Source organism: Strongylocentrotus purpuratus, unplaced genomic scaffold (genome assembly GCF_000002235.5).
Source record: "Strongylocentrotus purpuratus isolate Spur 01 unplaced genomic scaffold, Spur_5.0 spur5_scaffold_20, whole genome shotgun sequence".
NCBI lineage: Eukaryota > Metazoa > Echinodermata > Echinoidea > Camarodonta > Strongylocentrotidae > Strongylocentrotus > Strongylocentrotus purpuratus.
In genome coordinates, this window is record NW_022145606.1 from 51,031,697 (window position 1) to 51,051,009 (window position 19,313).

The 19,313-nt window shown below is 38.1% G+C and overlaps 1 protein-coding gene across 1 annotated transcript in view; it reads right to left on the reverse strand.

Moving 5' to 3' along the window:
• The window catches only part of LOC105442246 (MAM and LDL-receptor class A domain-containing protein 2-like), a 91,869-nt gene that overhangs the window by 22,681 nt on the left and 49,875 nt on the right, over nucleotides 1-19,313 (reverse strand). The window contains exons 44-62 of the mRNA XM_030994050.1: nucleotides 18,673-18,810; nucleotides 17,690-17,815; nucleotides 16,886-16,971; nucleotides 16,010-16,169; nucleotides 15,501-15,790; nucleotides 14,598-14,708; nucleotides 13,798-13,999; nucleotides 11,035-11,310; nucleotides 9,715-9,839; nucleotides 8,107-8,314; nucleotides 7,501-7,757; nucleotides 6,760-6,924; nucleotides 5,851-6,097; nucleotides 5,219-5,335; nucleotides 4,241-4,482; nucleotides 2,951-3,062; nucleotides 1,961-2,104; nucleotides 1,211-1,467; nucleotides 688-778 (exon numbers count right to left, since the gene is read on the reverse strand). Coding sequence (XP_030849910.1) covers nucleotides 688-778; nucleotides 1,211-1,467; nucleotides 1,961-2,104; nucleotides 2,951-3,062; nucleotides 4,241-4,482; nucleotides 5,219-5,335; nucleotides 5,851-6,097; nucleotides 6,760-6,924; nucleotides 7,501-7,757; nucleotides 8,107-8,314; nucleotides 9,715-9,839; nucleotides 11,035-11,310; nucleotides 13,798-13,999; nucleotides 14,598-14,708; nucleotides 15,501-15,790; nucleotides 16,010-16,169; nucleotides 16,886-16,971; nucleotides 17,690-17,815; nucleotides 18,673-18,810 — 3,354 coding nt within the window. The remainder of the gene's footprint in view (nucleotides 1-687; nucleotides 779-1,210; nucleotides 1,468-1,960; nucleotides 2,105-2,950; nucleotides 3,063-4,240; nucleotides 4,483-5,218; nucleotides 5,336-5,850; nucleotides 6,098-6,759; nucleotides 6,925-7,500; nucleotides 7,758-8,106; nucleotides 8,315-9,714; nucleotides 9,840-11,034; nucleotides 11,311-13,797; nucleotides 14,000-14,597; nucleotides 14,709-15,500; nucleotides 15,791-16,009; nucleotides 16,170-16,885; nucleotides 16,972-17,689; nucleotides 17,816-18,672; nucleotides 18,811-19,313) is intronic.

Sequence of the window (19,313 nt, forward strand, 5' to 3'; positions counted from 1 at the left end):
AATATTCCGCAGTTGTGAGTCGGTCAAAGGAGGTGCACACCGTCTTATTTTTTGTTTGTTCGATCCTATGTTTGATCCTATGTTTGACCTCTTGTATGTATGTTTGATCTCACTCTTATCTTATTTTTTATTATTATATATGCATGATTTATTGAATAAAGAACAGATGTATAAGTTGTGTGTTTATTATAAGTTTTGGTAAATAATTGTTAAGTCAGAATATGGTGCGCTTAGAGACACCAGTATTAAACGCCTTATAAATATTGTTTATTATTATTATTATTATTAGGAATCCTATAAATAGTGGTAAACAAGGTCTGAGAAAACAGTTTCACTATCCCACTGCTGCCATCATATAACGTTTTACACTGTTCCTGGAGGGCGTTTCACAAAGCTTTTTTTCAATGACAAATGACAAAAGGCAAAGACAACTCTTCTGATAACCAATCAGAGGCTAGGATTTCAGTAGCTTATAACAAAAACTGTCATTTATCACTGATGACAAGTTTTGTGAAACGCCCCCCTGGAAAAAGAAAACATAATTCTAAGCAACCTATCAAAGGTGACAAGTAATGGTACTGTAATCTTATTTATGGATAAACTGTCAGCCATGCAATTCATAGGAGTAGTCAATATTTAGTAGGCTTTATGCTGTTAGAGAATGTATTCATAACTTTGATGACTTACTTTGTGCAGAGCATGCGCCATCAAGTACAATGACATCATCAATAGCAATGTCTCCTGCAGTTCCTAGTCCCTTGTAGGCTTCAAAAGCAACCTTAAAATCAGACAAAGAATACACTGTGATTGAAACCAATTCAAAAGGGTGGAAAGAGACATCAAATGCAGGTTCGTGGTTCAGTTAAGTTTGGAGAAAAAACAATCAGAAGTTGGTTACATGTACTACACATCGTCTGTTTGGAACCAGAAGGGCATTAACTCATATGTTTTAACACAGAATTCATGCCCTTCTGGCTCAGAATAGACGACATGCTCATGGTCAATTTGAGAGTCAAATTTCTATACTAAGTAACATCCTAACTTGAACCAAACAGTAGTAAAACTAACCCTAAAACAAATCCAACTTTTACAAATTCCTAACCTAAAACCTACACTGATGTAACTACATGGAAGGACATTATTTTAATGACTGTATTGAAAATGAGGCTGTAACTCAGTATGAAATGGCAATCAAAGCGTGTATACTGACCCCCCATGAAATACTTGACGTCACGGTCCACTGAGCATACTTCCACTGGTTACCCTGCGTGCCTTGGCGCTTGAAGATGGGCGTGGCTTGACTACCCTGCTGGATGTAGACGTTAAACTTGTCAACGTCTGGTCCGTACATGTGGTAATACCAGGTGAGACAGACGCCATCATCGCTGGTTGCTCGCTGAGGGTGGGATTTGAGAATGGCTTTCTTGCCGTCAGCTGGTCCGTCGGCCTCGATGTACATGTAGTACCCTGGAGTCATAAAAATAGGAAAAGGGAAGAGTCTAGTGAAATCAAATCATCTTTCTTAAAGACATCCATGGTATCCATATTTTACACTAATTAACTTACCACTGTGTGCTGTCCTCATTTATTTCCACTTTGAATGTCTTCATGTTGTCAAATTTTATTTTCCCAAATACACTTCACGATTCATGATGTTTGTGATAATCACAATATCTTGAAGAATGTAATGTAACATATTCGTTTTTCAACACACGCAGAACAGGAACATAAAGGACTGACAGGAAACTAATTTTTATTTCACGATAATTCTCATCTCATTAAGTGGGAATGTGTGGTATCATTTTAAAGCGTTAAGAATGTCCTACAACTACTGTGCAAAGCATTTTTGTAATGCAAGATATGATTAAAGAAGTGCAGGCATTTGAACGGTAGGTGTTGTTCATATTTTGATAAAATTTGGAAACGGGGTAAACCGCTTGGGCCAGTTAGGGTTACATACCTGAACCAGTGGTGTGATCAAACCGAGGACCGGTAGACTCGGAATCTGTTTCTCCTCTTGCTCTCGACCAATCAAAATCGTCTTCATCTGGAGTCAAGCCCTGGATGTATCCGCAGAGACCATCTTCAAATGTACAGCTTATATCTACAAATATCATAACATATGAGGAGAATGATTATGATACAATTTCACACATAGCATTCAACCTCTGATCACAGCCCAGGGAGTGTTTCACAAAGATCCTTAGTTGAACTTATCTCTAAGTTGGACTTAAAAAATTATGGAAAGCCGTTAGCATCTATGAAAATATTTTGTAAAATTTATTTTAAAAGGCACAGAATGTTGATTCAAATCATTTATATTTCCTATTATCAAGGAGAGTTCATGTTCTCGATATGGAATTTATAAAAAGTCTAATATACTTGAATTTTTGCTTTTTAATATATTTTATTTCAAGGCTACAAATGGCTCTCCATAATATTTCAGTCCAACTTAGAGTTAAGTTCAACTTGGGATCTTTGTGAAACACCCCCTGGTCATGTCAATTATGGAGGTACAGTGGTATAGTGGATCAATCACTTGACTCTCAGTCCAAGGATTGAGGGTTCCAATCCCAGCTTATAACTAACGTCCTTTGACAACTCATTAAATCAGGTGAAAATGGGTACCTGATATCCCAGGTCACATTTTTGGGCGCCTGTTATAACCAAGATAATATGTTGTAGTGCCTGGAGCATCACAACATTATGAACATGTGCATTATATAAGCATTCACCATTGCACAATGCACATCATAATGTTCAGGCAATTCAACACAAGTTTAATGCAATGTCCTAAAATCATACTTGTGTCGATTTCATGAAGAAACACCCAGATTTCAGAAACTTAGCAGAGGCCGAAACCCAATCATTAACCCTACTACTTCCAGGTATCTCCACATCAGTGCATATGATTCATAATAATGAACATCAAATATTGAAGAAGATATACCTGGAGATACGGAGGAATTGCCAAGGCACTGAAGATAACTGATGCCATCCAGCGCCATTGTAAAAGCAGAAGGACCATCAATTGGGAACAGGTAAATGTGATCAAAGCTCAGCTGTTGAGATATAATGGAAGAGATGGTCATTGAGTAACAATTATAATCATTCGATTGAGTATTATTATTATTATTGTCGTTAGGTATTTTTCATCACTTGTGCCTGGGAGAGGAAAAGTGAAATAAACCACTGGAACACTTCAGTCTCTCCTCCCGGTATAACTGAATGGGGTGTGCAAAACCGATGGACTACTACATCAGGGCTTCCCCCTACTTTTATAAGAATAGTGCAGTGGGTTCTTAATGTGTTAAGGTGTTGACTCTTCTCTACACAGGGCCACAATTTAACGTCTAACCATTCCCCTAGACACAGCACATCATTTTTTTGATTAAGAAACTTAAGGGTTGGGGCATGCTGACATGTATCAATACTTGCCAAATTATAAAACTGGAGGTGATAGGGTGGTATAAAATTGAATTTGACAGAGATAGAAAACAAATTTCAAATTACTTAAAGCTAAAACCGGGGTAATAGTTTCAAAAACTCAATGGGAGTGCATAGGGACGTGATACCATAATGTGATCGTGCACTTTACAAGAATGGAATGCTTGGTTAGATGTTAATACAGTAAGTTGTGATTAGTGAGCAAATTACGTACCTTTGAACTTATGGACAAATCTAGTCTTTTGTTTTTACATGCCCTACACAAAAACAGTGCACGATGTTATTTCATGAACTAGTGGTCAGTACAAAACATCTTACATGTTTTTCGGGAATTTGGATAAAGGTCTGTGGTAATTAGACACAAACGTTTATGAATCTTGTCAGGTAATTCAAAATGGTGACATTAATTCAAAATTAGTTTAAACATCAAACAAGCAATCTGGGGGGTGTTTCACAAAACTTGTCATCAGTGAAAAATGAGTTTTTGTTATAAGCTACTGAAATCCTTGCACCTGATTGGTTATCAGCAGATTTGTCACTGAATTTTGTCATTTGTCATTGAAAAAAAGCTTTGTGAAACTTATTTGGTGGCAGCGGTGATATACATTTCATGAGAGAGAGAGAGAGATAGAGGGGATAAAAACCCTCTTTCTTTCAGTTTCTTTCAGATACATTTCATGAGAGAGAGAGAGATAGAGGGGATAAAAACCCTCTTTCTTTCAGTTTCTTTCAGATACATTTCATGAGAGAGAGAGAGAGATAGAGGGAATAAAAACCCTCTTTCTTTCAGTACCTTTATCTGCTCATCAAAGACCCCGATATAGGCCACTCCATATTCCCATGTTCCAGGGTTCTGGCTCCCCCTGACCACAAAGAGCTGCTGACCATCCTCTATTCGCACACGCAGTTCTAACTGAGTTGATGACATACTCATGTAGTAGTAGAACTCGACTTGACAGGCTGGTCCAGTGGGTCCAACCAGAGGGGTTGTCAGGGTGTTGTAGCCATAAATGCTCTCTAGATAGAAGCCAGGTGCTGCAGTGAAAGGAAGGAACAAATAATAACTGTGAGCATAGTGACTTAAACACTTTGCTTACTTTTGTCGCCTTTCTGCATGGATGCTTGCTTGCTACATGTGCTTATCGGCACAAAGCAGTAGGCACCAACTGGCGTAAGGTTTGTATTGTGCAACACGATGGCTTTGCATAGTTACCAATTTCCAACAACCGAACCTTTTTAACGCCCATATAGACTACAGGCTTCAGGATAAGCAGCGACTAAATGCAAAAAGCCAACGATACATGATAGGGCAAGTGGTAGAAATTTAATCCGATAATGCTTTTATCGACTTATGCTGCTGGGCTAAAGCCATGGTAATAACAGTACTTTATAGGTGCCTTGAGCTTCTGCCGGGATGGATACGAGCTTTTCAACCAGTTTGCAACATTTATTCCACATTTTGTGGTTTGGTTCAATAACTTAGTAGAATTTAGTAGGAAGGGTGAAATGTTCTGCATACACTATTTTTGTTTGAATGACTATATTGTATTTGATGCTGGGAATTTAAAAAAGGAAAATGAGTTTTAAAGTCCTCGAATTGGCAACACATTGAGAGATTAATAATTATTGTTTTTTAATCAAAACTGGCCATTCTAAAAAACTTTTCAATAACATTCTCGCCCATGTATATTGTTTTCAGGGACATTTAGCCCTAAAAGATCATTCCTGTCCTGAAAGGTTAAACCTTTATTATGAAGTTGTGCGGTCTTACCTGACGCATTGTTGAAGTGATCGGTGGGAAGATAATCAGAATCAGAGCCAGCCTCTCTCATTTGCCAACCAAAGTTCTCCGAGCCACATGTCTCTGAATCGTCAAACTCACATGCACCTAAGGTAGAAATGAAAATTAGTTGAAGTGAAGTGAAGTGGGCACAGTGTTTAAGGTGAGGGTTTATGGTAAGAATGGGCTTCGAAATGGATGGCAAACAAATTCACTAGTAGCTACTTCCTTGCAAATATTACACGATAATTATGCATAAAAACAACAACACAGCTAAAGAGCAATCAACCAACCAACGAACGAGCAAATCAACATTTTTTAGGCCTATAACAACGCTATCACAAGTGCACTGGTATTCCAATTTTGGGGAGTTTTATTTCATCATTATAAAGTCAAACTCGTCTATGGCGACCACTCAAGGGAAACACAAAAAGTGTTCTATGTAGACAGGTTTCTTTAGTACATGTTTCAATGAGAAACCATTTTCAAGGGAAATAAAAAAAAATGTGGTCATTCTAGACAGGTGGTCTTTGTAGTCAGGTGGTCACTGAAGCAGATTTGACTGTAATTATGTTCCAAATGAAAAATGTGATGCAAAGAGTCCTTATATATGGATGTCTTACCACAATACAACTCGTCTCTTTCATTGTCACACTGTGTGATGAAGTCACAGACTTGATCCCTGGGTATGCACTGTCCATCACCGCATTGGTAGTCAGAGGCGATGGGACAGGGGATCTGAGTGGTCGGAGGGACGAGCGTACTGCCAACAGGAAGTGGATCATTCGAAAGGTCACAGTTCATGAAGCTGATGTCATCGATGGCGATTGCACCATTCGGTCCACTACCCGCAACTGCTTCTATGACGACCTTTGGGATTGATTAGGAATATCAGTATTAAAGATGTTCAAGCATGGGTATATAGTCGTTCGTGAATTAGGCAACTTGGCGATCACTACATAACACTGAACCAACAGGTATTACGCTCCTGTGCGTACGCCCGTGTGTTGCCCTATATATACCCACGCATGAGCAACTTTAAGTCAACAAGGTTGATTTGATGTAGAATTTAATGCCATCGATTGCAAATGTCTCGTTACATACATCACCTTGATTTGTTGAAGCTCTATTAATCTGTATTTTATGACTAATTTTAAACTATGATTTTGATATATTTGACTTTTGTGGTAATCATTTTTATGCCTACAATATTTGAAGACTGCTTTTTTGCCCAAATTGTATACAATCTCCATGATTCCACATGTTTTATCATAATGTGGTACACATGTATACTGTTTAAGCTATATGTAGTGTATGCATGTGCAAACTAATGTTAAAATATTTTTTAAAAATATGATGCTGTTACTTAGCAGATACTGGCAAATTTGCAGACAGCGGACGTGGATGCAACCCTACAAGTTATACAACAAACTGAAGTCCTATTGTCTTAACTTCATTGCTCGACATTATAACATTAACAACATGAAACTGAAGATGTTCGAGTACATGCAATATGATACAAATTTGCTTACCTGGAAATTGTCCAGAACGGTTAAATCCTCATCATAATAGGAAAAACTATCAGTGGCAAAATTAGAGAGCTTCGTTTCAAGTTCGAGGGGGCCGCCTACGGATGTTCGAGTGTAAATATTTATTACTCCAGTATCGGTACCATGTCCGAAGAAGTACAGTCGAATCTGCAGAAGATAACACAAATATTAAAATTGAAGTGAATAAAATAAATATGCACAGTTGCACAGAGCATTTTTCATCTACTGTATATGGAATACTTGCCAGAGAAATCCTGTGCATTTCAGGCTAAGAGTGACCATTTATGCCTGAAAATAGCAATATTGCTATGGCACATCAAAATTGCTAAACATTAATAGATTGGTTTAATAACGTATTCAAATATTTTATGCATACTTTTAAAACGAGACGGCTGGTATGAGGCTTGCCCAACATAGCAACACATAATGTATGCAGACTGGATAACAAGTACTGTAGTCCATACATTTATAAACAGTTAATGGAATAACTCGTCACTATGTCCCACGGAAAAAAACAACCATAAATTTGAATATGTTAGTAAACCGGTCCATTGAATTGTGGTTAATAGTTAATGAAAATATACAGGAAAATATTGTGATATTGGGCAGATAATTTACACATTATACATGTACACTGGCAAAGCACCTTAAACAGATGATGCACACTCGATCTGTGAAATAAAGATAGACGGACTGGGGTTCGGATGGGCAGTTTATACCCACCTCGCAGTTGGATGTAAGACCTGTGGCGCGGAATGTCGGTGATGCCATCCGAGCAATATCCCCTGGTGATGTTATTAGGCCATCGGCAAGCAGGTAATGGCCTCCTGCAGAGTTGGATGTATGATCACGGGTGGGGGCGAACTGGGTATCAGGGGTGAGGGCTCCTGATGTACGGATCCATAGGTAATCACCAGGCAGGTGCGTGTAGGAGCACAGGTTGGATTCAAAGTCGCATCTACCGGTGTATCTGTCAGGGTCTTTGAAAGGAGAAATACAAATGAGGTGAAATAGAATTTGCAATGAGTCAATGATCATGACATAAAAGAAATGTTCTTTATTCAAACACATACAATCTTAAGTTAACTCAATGAACAAATTTTGATTTATATGATATGTTCATTAGCTGCCATCAGTTTCAGATGGAAATTGAAAATCCTTTTAAAATAGACATACCTCACATGAACATTTATCTCTAAAGATCATGAAAGCAGTTAGAATAACCTAAATTTGCATACATTTTACTTTTTCATGGGGGGGGGGGCGCTGGCAATGAATACTGCTCTATGGAGCATGGAGTCAATGTATACGGTCACATATTGCACTCACCACATGTTATTTCATCAGAGTAATCGCCACAATCATCCGCATAGTTGCAGACTTGGTCCATATCAACGCAAGCCCTGTTGGAACAGGTGAACTCTCCGACCCCACACGAGCCTTCCGTCTCACGGAACCCACAGTTTGATAGAAGGACATCGCTGACCGCTATGATGCTTCCCGATGAACTTACTCCAGGATGCCCTAGGAAGTTGATCTAAACGCGGAATGGATGGAATAGAGGGAGGAATAGAACATTGTCATAATGTAATCAAATTTAATGCACAAGTCTGTAAGTGCGTTGTTACAAATTATTTCACTCACCTGTTATGAATAATTGTATTTCAATAGTCAGGATGCAAATACCATACATTAATTGCTGTGAGGTAGTAAAAACATGGTTTGTTGTACCTAACAAGTAATATATGCAATTTGCATTCTGACTATTGAAATACGATCATTTGTAACAGATGAATGAAATAATTTGTACCGAGGCACTTATCAAAAATTTGTGCGTTAAATTTGATTGCATAACAAAAATGGTCTACTAGTTGAAGAAACAAAAAGAGGTTGGGTGAGATACAGGTGATTAGATGATATACTTTGTTCAATGAATCATAGTTGTATTAAAAAAAAGCATATCATCGGTGGGGTGACAAAACCTTGTATCTCAAAAATCATGAATTTTCAGGAGAGCGAAAAAAAATTCCTGTCTCAACAAATTTAGAGCTGTGACACCATCCTTTCTTTTTAAAACTGGAATATTTATACAATTTTTAATGTCATTGTTGAAATACAGTAAAATAATTGTTTTCATATTTGAAAGTGAGTTACAAGGTTTTTGCGTTTATCTACATTAAGATCAAGTTTTTAGTTTGTATTCAAATTGAGATACGAGTTCTTACTTTCAACTCTGAATGAGTTACGAGGATTTGGTTGAATAAGTTACGAGGATTTGAATACACTAACTTCAGTACTGATAGGCCGTGTGTGAGTTACGAGGAAAAGGAATTACATATCTTATGTTACAATGTTTTGTCAGTGCAGCTTCAAAGGGGGTTAAAGTTATGAGGTTTAGTTTAAGGGTGTTTGTGTGGAATTTGTTAAAAAACTGAGAAGGAGGCGTTCCATGGATTTATCAGGTGGTGTCGTAGGCCATTAGGTACAAAATTATGCAAAAAAATCAAAATCTAAAAAAATGAGATACAAGGTTTTGTCACCCCACCGACGATATTTTTGTTAAAGAATTGTTAAAGTTAGTATCTCATTTTGGTCAGTTTGAGCACATTTCTTTTTAACATGTTCATGACTGTGATCCATGTCAATTCAGTTAATTGTCTGTGAATTTTCTTAATAAAAACCGTCAAAATAATAAAAACATGAATGCAAAGGCTTCAACAGAAATCAACCGTTATTGTTGTTCGTCTTTTAGTTTTAATCCAAGTCAAATTCAATACCTTTTGACTGTCCGGAACAACGACCTATGGTGTAATCTGAGCATGATTTAAACAGGTAGACAATTGGATAGTATATTTGTCTTTGAGTTGGATTTCTTAAAATCCTTGCGCTCATGTTTGAATTTACTTTTAGAACAGCAGAAATTGAAATAACGCCTACCTGGAAAGGGTTCCTGATTCTACCCACAGAGAATATTCCTTGTTGCCAATATCCATTTGTGTTAGCTGTTCGATACATGATGGTTTCTTCAATGGGTGTCGTCTTGTATGAGACGAAGATATCATCTATAACACAAACATTACAAAGTTAGTTAACCTTCACTTGACACCTGTGCTGTTCAGCACAAATAATAGGCATCAATTTATAATAGAATCGCACTACATTACCATAACTTTGGACTACGATTAATCTTCTTAGCTGGCTACCTGACATGCCTTTCTTACCTTTTTACTGGAAATTAAGAAAAAAAATACTAATCATTGGAAAGAAAAGTTATCTTTAAAAATATGTGAACTATCACAAGCCCTCAAGCTAAACTAAATCCAATTTCAATTCTATACCTACCCCTTAATTCTGTTTAAGTATATACCATTATCATCATCAATATCATATTATTATTGTCACTATTATTTTTGTTATTGTTATTATCATTACCCCAAAAAAACATTACAAAGAAATTAAGTAAATCAACATAAATGTATGGTTATATGAGATAAGGGACAATTAATCCAACATCAATATCTTGTAGTAACTAGATTCCTGCAGGTGTGATTGCAACCCTGAACCAAATCATATAACTAACCCTTACATTAAACCCAAACTAAAACCATATTCCTTACTATACGTTGCTTACAAAGTAATTGGTTGTTTCAGCTATAATTACTATTATTATTACTACACATTATTTTCATCTTCATTATTACCTTAACCATCATTATTGTTATTATTGCTACCATTATTGTTATTATTGCTACCATTATTAATTATTATAATGATTTGTAGTATTTTAATTCAATTAGTAGTAGTAGTAGACTTTATTGGATAGCTTGCTTGGCACATGGCTAATCTTCCACAAGGTCCATCTGGGTATACTGGTATACTGGGGTGTGCAGGTGGACCACTACAATGGGGTTTTCCCCTACTCTTATACGAATAGTGCAGTGGGTTGTTAATGTCCAAAGGTGGTTCTTAACGAGCAGGTTTGAAACTGAGTCACGTCTTTCGGATTGTGACTTTTTAAAGGTCGTTCCCCCGACGTAATAATCATATATGATCGATACACGACTGTAAAAACCCAATAAATACACATACACATTCTCCTCTACACGGCACCTCCATTAAACATATTATGATCTTTATCATTATCATTATCGCTATCATTATTAATATCATTATCCTTATTATCATTACTATCACTGTCATTATTAGAATCCTCATCCTTTATCATTATTATAATTATCTGATTACTTTACTATTTACCTGCTGTTGAAAGATAGTACCAGAACTGCATGATGCAACTAGACCCCGCCTCCTGTATCCATGGACCTACAAGCCTGGCATAGTCCCCGCCCACCGTGGGCGTCGCTGTGTTGTTTACAATCATGTATGTCCCATCTGCGCCTTGGTAGTCTGATGGTGGAAGAAGGAGGTTGGGAGGTGGGGTGGTTGAGACACCGCCTCCTTGCCGTACCCATGGAAACATACCCGCTGGATCGCTGATATAACCACATTCATCATCTTCAAAGGAGCAGATTCCTGTATGGTATTATCATGGACATTGCCAAATTACTCACTAAGCCAGCTTTTTCTTTTTTATAATAATCTGAGCAGCATAATAATAATAATAATATTGGCATTTATATAGCGCTCTTACAGACATACATGTGTATCACAGCGCTTTACAACATTACATTACTTAATTGACATTGATAGCAAACAATAAAATTACGTACACAAAAATATATAAAGTCAACTATTAAAGAGAAAGGTTTTCAAGGAACGTTGAAAGATAGCGAGAGAAGGAGAAGATCGTACAGCCTGAGGGAGATTGTTCCAGAGACGTGGTGCGGAAACAGAAAAAGATCGATCCCCAAAGCGTGTACGACTCCTGGGAACCGAGAGCAAGGTTGGGTCGTTGCCAGATCTCAGACCATGCCTTCCTGGTTGATGTAATGAGAGAAGGTTTTGGAGATAGGAGGGAGCCATTTTATGGATGCACTTGTAGGTCATTGTGAGAATTTTGTATGTGATTCGCTTTTCTATTGGAAGCCAATGGAGCTGACGAAGGAAAGGAGAGGCATGGTCATGCTTCTTAGCACGGAACACCAACTTTGCTGCTCGGTTCTGAGCTCGTTGCAGGCGATTGATATTTGACATAGAAATATTACATAGAAGAGAATTGGAAAAATCAGTCCTAGATGTGACGAGAGCACGTACAGCATGCTCACACGCGGACTTGTCTAGGTAGGGTCTGATCCGAGCAATATTAGATAGATGGAAGTGGAGCGTACTAGAAAGTGATGACACATGGTGATTCATTCTCAGTGAAGAATCTAACACCACACCAAGGCTCCTGACAGTTGTTGAGGGCTCGATGTCTGCATCACCAATTGTGAGGGTAATGTCAGACACCAGATGACTGAAGTGAGGACTCACAGCAACAAGAAATTCAGTCTTTTCGCAGTTCAACTTAAGCATATTGCGCTGCATCCATTGCTGAAGGTCACTGACACACAAAGAGAGTGAGACAAGGGCAGATCTAACATCATCACTGTCCTTTGGGTCAGCAGATATGTTCATACATGTACATTACATGTACATTACTCTACATGTTCAGAGAATCATCTTTAACAAATGCATAATACATTACACTTGCAAGAATCACTCACAGTTTAGATGCATAGCTAAAAGCTACACAAATAAAATGATTGGAAATCAGGGGATTTCCCTATTGAAGGAAGATATATCTATAGTAGATATATAGATACCTCAACTTTTGGTTTCACATTTCAAGACCAAAAATGATAAATTGAAATATCTCATGTTGTTTGCAAAGTGTAACTGGGTATAATAAGAAAGACCAGTATAATATCCATACATGTACATTACTCAAGCTGTTTGAAGAGAAATCTTGTAACACTAAGTAGATTATGTTTCATAATGAAATCTAACCTCTTCTAACCTCGGTATAATTGGCATGCACCACGCTGATGGCACATTATATGACTTACTGAAAAAAGATGGGGTACTGCAGGAAATTGAAGTTAATTAATTTACTGAAGCTCTTTTGATCAACTCATTGGCTACTGAATTCTCTGTTTCCCTAGGACTTGATAAAAGGGCCACCTGGTTCCTGTATGCAGTAGGTTCATTTTAATACCCTATGATTGAAAACTGGCTTTAATCAGACTGTACGAATGCCTTATACATTATATATGCTGGAGGCCTACATATTTAATAAAACATAGATAAAAGCTACAAAAATGAAATGTTTGGAAATCGGGGGATTTCCCCTTGAAAGAAAACTTATCTATAGTAGATATGAACCTACCTGAACTTTTGGTTTCACATTTCAAGACCAAGAACGATTAATTGAAATATCTCATGTTGTTTGCAAAGTGTAACTGGGTATTACAGTGTAACCTGTATATAAAGACCGCTCAAGGAAGACAAGAAAAGTGGTCTTTAAAGGCAGTAAGTCTCTATGCACAGGTTCTGTTAGTATATGTTTCAATGAGAAACCACTTTCAAGGGAAAAAGAATGTGGTCTTTATAAACAGGTGGTAGTTATATACAGGTGTTTTAATGAATTAGAAAGAAAAGGCAAAATACTAAAGCGGAAGCTATGGAAGGGGGGGGGGGCAAGTGCTCCCAATTGTTTGGCCAAGGGGGGGGGGGCGGTGGGGGGGGGGGGGTGGAAGAAAAAAACCAAGGAGAACAGAAGAGGAATATGAAATAATTGCTCTTACACACATACAACCTAGTCCATTGTGTCTTGTAAATTTGTATTTCATCCACCTCCTAGAAGGGTACCCCCTTTCCTGCCCCCCCCCCAGACATGATGCTAGTGACCCCACAGTGCTCTGACCAAAGGTTTGTTAAATATTGCCTCAAGCCAATGAATTTAAGTAGAAGTGTGGGTAACTGGATGAAAATACATAATGTTAATCCCTTGACAGGTACATGTGAAACTCAGCTTTGCTATACACGGAAGGAAAGAACAAACAAGGTCAGCAGACTCACCACAATTCATTTCATCGGAGCCATCATCACAGTCAGAGCGCATGTCACACACCTTACTAGCATCTACTATACCACTGCCATCCAGACAGCTGAACGGTGGCGCAGGGGTGGTGTCAGCGCTGCAAGCTCCGTCAAAGAGGTACAGGTCATCAATAGCAATATCACAGGAAGCTGTGTCAGCCAATATCCCCTCTATCATCATCTACATACATTGTATAATATACAGATATTAACTGGCAGGGGGTGTAATATAACATTCTTTGGACTGCTGAAGGGAATTTTATTTTCCCAAGTGGTTATATTTTCCCATGCGCGCAGCGTTGTGGGAAAATATGGTCACGAGGGAAAATACTACTCCCTTCAGTTCCGAAGAATTTTGGTTCTGATCATTTATTGGGGAGGATCGAAATTGTTTTCCCATTTTTCTTTTTCGACCAAAACAAAATTACAAAAAAGTAAGAACAACAAAATTGACCAAAAAAAAAATTCAGAGAAGAAACAAACACTATTTTAGCACACTACGCCAAAAACACTATTAAACAGACCAATCATTTGTATTGTAGTGGTGTCACAGTTGATTGAAGATGCAAAAGTTGTAGGTTAGAGCTCCAACAGGGCACTTTTGTTTAAAAACACATAAATGTGTCTATATCGCTTTTTTTCCCCAGGATTTACTGCACATCAATACACCACACGAGGGATAAAATTCCAGGACCATGATCATGTAGTTTAGAATTTAAAAAATGTAAAAGAGGATTCTCTCAGTGACGATCTTCTAAAATCGCGTTCATGCTACTCACCCTATATTCGTCCGTGACAATGAAGCTGTGTTGCATGTAGCTCCATTCGTTCTCTTCCACTTCGGTGAAAGACCAGATCACTGTGGTCACATCAAGTGTTTCCCAAGCAACCTGAATTTTAGTGACAGAAACATTGAGAGACCCACATTACAGAAAACTTTGATTAGTGAGTTGGGGTAATCATAATCTGTGTCTCCTAACAATTAGTAGGCACTACTGCACAAGAGCATCTTGACAGACATACTGTACATGCTCCCCCTTGCTGATGTATCCTGTTGGTTACATAGCAATGTTGGCAAGCTATCATTGACTCCTCTGCAGGCAAAAAATACACGGGGGCTCGGGGCAAATTAGCCCCCAAAATGCCCAAAAGTCTAAAAGAGCCCCCAAATTGATAACTCTTAGCCTGCCATAAGGCTGCATGCACGCTATCGTTATAGTGCTTTGTACTTGCGAGGGAGCCATCGCTTGAGTGCCATGTGCGTGCAATGCAGCATTCATAATAGCAGTTATTGTTTATGCTCATTGGACTGTGCTGTGTATTTTTCTCTCGCTAATCAGATTATCTCCAAAACAACCTGGCACGGGGGGATTTGGGGCTTGGCAAAATGGGGATTAGCCCTGTGACATGATAACAGTTAAACAGCAACGCTGGCAAGCTTTCATCGACTCCTCTGGACTTTCTCAGACAAGTGATTGTTCACAAAGTTTTTCTTGCCTTATACTGCCTTGGGATCACAGAAAAAAATCTACCGGTGTCATTCAATGTTTTACCACTATACAAGTTTCTATCTGCAATTTAACATGTTAACTACTGAATTTTATAGGTCCCAAAGGCTTAATACAGGGACAGCCAGGTTACCGTAAGCAAAGGGTTAAATGATTGGGTTCTCGGTCACTCACTGTAAGTGTATTTTTGCTGTCATCACTGCACGTCATATGGTACCAAAGACTGAAGCAAGCAAAGTCCTCTGGAGGATAGATGCTAGAAGACTCCAGTCTGGCCCTGGTCCCGAAGGAGCCTAGGGCAGAGTCAATGTACATATACCAGCCTGATGGGGTGCCAGTGGTGTGGTCAAACGTTGGACCAGTGCCTTGGGTGCCTGTAGAACCGCTATGCCTTAGCCAGTCGATCTCATCCGCATTCTGCGTGTTTGTCCAGTCGCAAGTGTCTACTTCGAAGTCACAGGAACCTGAAGAAAATTTATGATTTATTTATTCCATAATTATTGGCAGGTACCCTGCATAATAAATCTCAGTTTGAGGCACCAAGGACATTTTAGCTTCCGGCTGCGATGTACAGGTTATATCATATTGAGTATCATAGCGTTACAAATGTGAAGAGAAACAAAAAACGTAACATTTGTTTTAACGACATTAACCGTTATTACTCTATGAAATGTATGGCTTACCAAGTTGACTGCTACATTGGCCATTCCTCATATAGACATCATCAATGGCAACAAAGGCTCCAGAGATGGGGTCTTTGACGGTCAGGTCAAACACGAACATGTTCCGGTTGCTGGAGGGAACCTCCAGGGATGCCCTACGCCAGAAACCAGAAGTTGGATCCTAGAATATAAACAAAGACACATGAACAGGAGGTGATGGCTCAGTGGCAGAGCAGTGGTCTCATAATCTTGAGGTCCTGGGTTCAAACTCAAGTCGAAGCACTAGTGCTATTTGGTAAGGCATTAATCCTCATTACCAAGTCCCTCAGTGAGAACTTAAAGCCATCAGTCCCCTGGTTGCTTACTTATAAGCATACACATACTTACTATTAAGCAGACATGTTAAAACAAACCAACAGACAGAGGCAAAGATTTCAGTCTTGTGTTTTTGAGTTTAAAATTCACTTACCTGACATAAAGAAATCACCACAATCTTTGAATCTTTTACATAGCATACGTTCTCACATCATCAAACAGTAAAATAAAGCATACAGAGATAATGCTTTCGAATTTGGTGAAAAAAATTAATTAACATTTGGGGTGAAGGAACCAGAAAACTAATATTATTTAGTAAAAATTGATAGATGATCAGGATGGAGAAAAAAAATTCTCATGATATTTAACCATCCCTTTCTTGGGTATCAGTAATAAACAACAGAAAATATTTTTTAATAATTCTTAAGACAGGTAGGTTGACATACATTGCAAGTGTGAGTTTACAAAACAATTAAGCAATTTCCCAAAACCAGCCATTTTTATGTTTGACTGATATATCACTTCATAGCCTTGGTTAATATGAACCAAAAGATTAAATTTAATTTCTTCTGACTATCTTACCGAGTAAGTCTCTTGTATTCCAATAGGATAAATGTAATCATTTTCGTCCAGATACGTGGCATGGAGCACAAATTCAGCAAATACCTCTGTAAAAGAGCATTAAAAGATAATAATGATTGTGATATCACCCCCTCATGATTGCACTGTTTTAGGCTACAAATGACAATTCTCACATGAGCCAGCGACTATGCTTATCAGGCTCTCAAGCTTGTCAAGAAATTTCTTCTCACTGCCTTGGGGACTAGTGTGGAGAATGTAAGTCAATGTAGTGATACATTTAAATCAAATATTGGCAAAGGACCTTAGGACTTGTTACTAGTTTCCTGTAAATTATCCGCTCATGTCATGAAGTATACATTTTACTTACTTACAATACACCCTTTCATGGTTAAGGCCGCCATTTTACTTTTTGAGTAAACATTGCATCATTAATGTTTTCAGATTTAAGGAGGTGCGATTGCTCAGTCGGTAGAGCAGTGGTCTCGTAATCCGTTCAAAACCAAGACGATGCGCTAGTGCCCTTTGTCAGCTGTCTGGTTGCTTACTTACAAGCATGTTATGCTTTCTTAGCAGTCAGGTAAAATAACCATCACATCAGATGCGTGTGTACTGTTGCATCACTGCCTGCGCTGTGCGCTCTGCCATGGGCTCCATCTTAAATTATGAGTTAAACAACTTTGTTTACTTGTAATTCAAAATGATGCCAATGTCAGCGCATGCGCACTTTTGTAATCATGAAAGGGTGTATTGTCACAAGTTATTTGTTTTTTAGTCCCACACACTCAATTTCCTGTAAGTACCTACCACTCATCATGTACCAGAATTCGACACACCTGAAGCCACTGAGGGGTGTAGGGTACACAGGAGACAGCAGCCGTCCATAATCAGACACCTGAGGGCGCTGTCCCGTCTTGATACGCATATAATAACCTGTTAATAACAAGTACAACATGTGGAATAAGCAACATTCAATGAAGGTGCATAATCAGTAAGCTGGGGTAGTTGTCCCGTTTTGATACGCATATAATAACCTGTTAATAACAAGTACAACATAAGCAACATTCAATGAAGGTGACTTTGTGCCACTTTTGAGGTGGTAAATACATTTGACATGAAAAGACAATACAGAAAATATTAAAAAGCACACTGTGGTGAGAAAACTATATTCTTTTTTGACAATTCAATACTTGTTAAAGACTATGCAGAGAGTATCTAAAAGACGTGCACCAATATACATTTGTAACATTGTAATAGTGCGATACTAATAACACATACAGGGAAGTCCAACATATTTGGTCATTTGGTGTCCCATTCCTTACCAAGTATTGGAGTAAATTGATATCAAAAGTAAAATTTTCATTCATGTTTGATCAGATGGAAGCTCTAGGATGGCTTACTCCGTAATACAAGAATCAGATATACAGTAAGACCTGTATATAAAGACCGCTCATTGGAGACAAGAATGTCATTTTTTAGGAGAAGGTTCATTTTGTATACGTTTTAGTGAGGAATATGGTCTTGAAAGACAGGCGGTCTTTCTAAAAAGGTGGAAAAGCAGGTTTCAATCTTTCAAGGTTAGTGTACCAAACACATTGTTCTTGCCCATAAATAAGAATGTATATAGAGTCAAACCTGCTTTAGTGACCACCTACATACAAATACCACATTTTTTGTTTCCCTAGAAAATGGTTTCTCTTTGAAACATGTACTAAAAGAACATGTCTATAAAGACCACTTTTTGTGGTATCCCTTGGGCGGACGCTATAGACAGGTTTGACTGTACTTACCATCCGTTGTTCCATAGGTATGGTCCATCTGCGGTCCGGTAGAGACAGAAGAAAGGCCTCGATCCCTGCTCCAGTCCATTTGATCATTATCACTATTAACAAACCCACATGCATCATCAGACTGGAAGTCACAGAACACTATACAGAAAGAGAAAATAGATGAATGATTATCACAAAGCATCGAATGCTTCCAAGGAGAGGGGACAGGTTAATTATGAACAGACAGCAGGCATTGTTAATGTGAGGGGATTTACTAGTTTCAGCTACTAGCCACAAACAAAGTAATAATCTTGAAAAAATACAACGTAGAGTATGTAAGATTATTTTAGGGCCTAGTTACATTACCTATTCTAATGCATGTCAAGTATGCAATTTACCAACTCTTAAGGAGAGGAGACTAGCACTTTGTAGAAAATTCGCAAAATCTCTTTCAAATCACTCTATTTGTCAGACCTGGTTACCTAAGAAAAAAAACACTAATATCACTCTTCGCCGTATTCCCATTTATCAACAATTTCAATTCAAAACAAAAAGATTTAAAAATAGCCAACTGTCATTTCTAGTTGACATACTCAATAAAAGTTGAAGAAATAAAAAAATTGTTTTATTTTGTACTTTTATCGTTATTGCAGGTATACTAA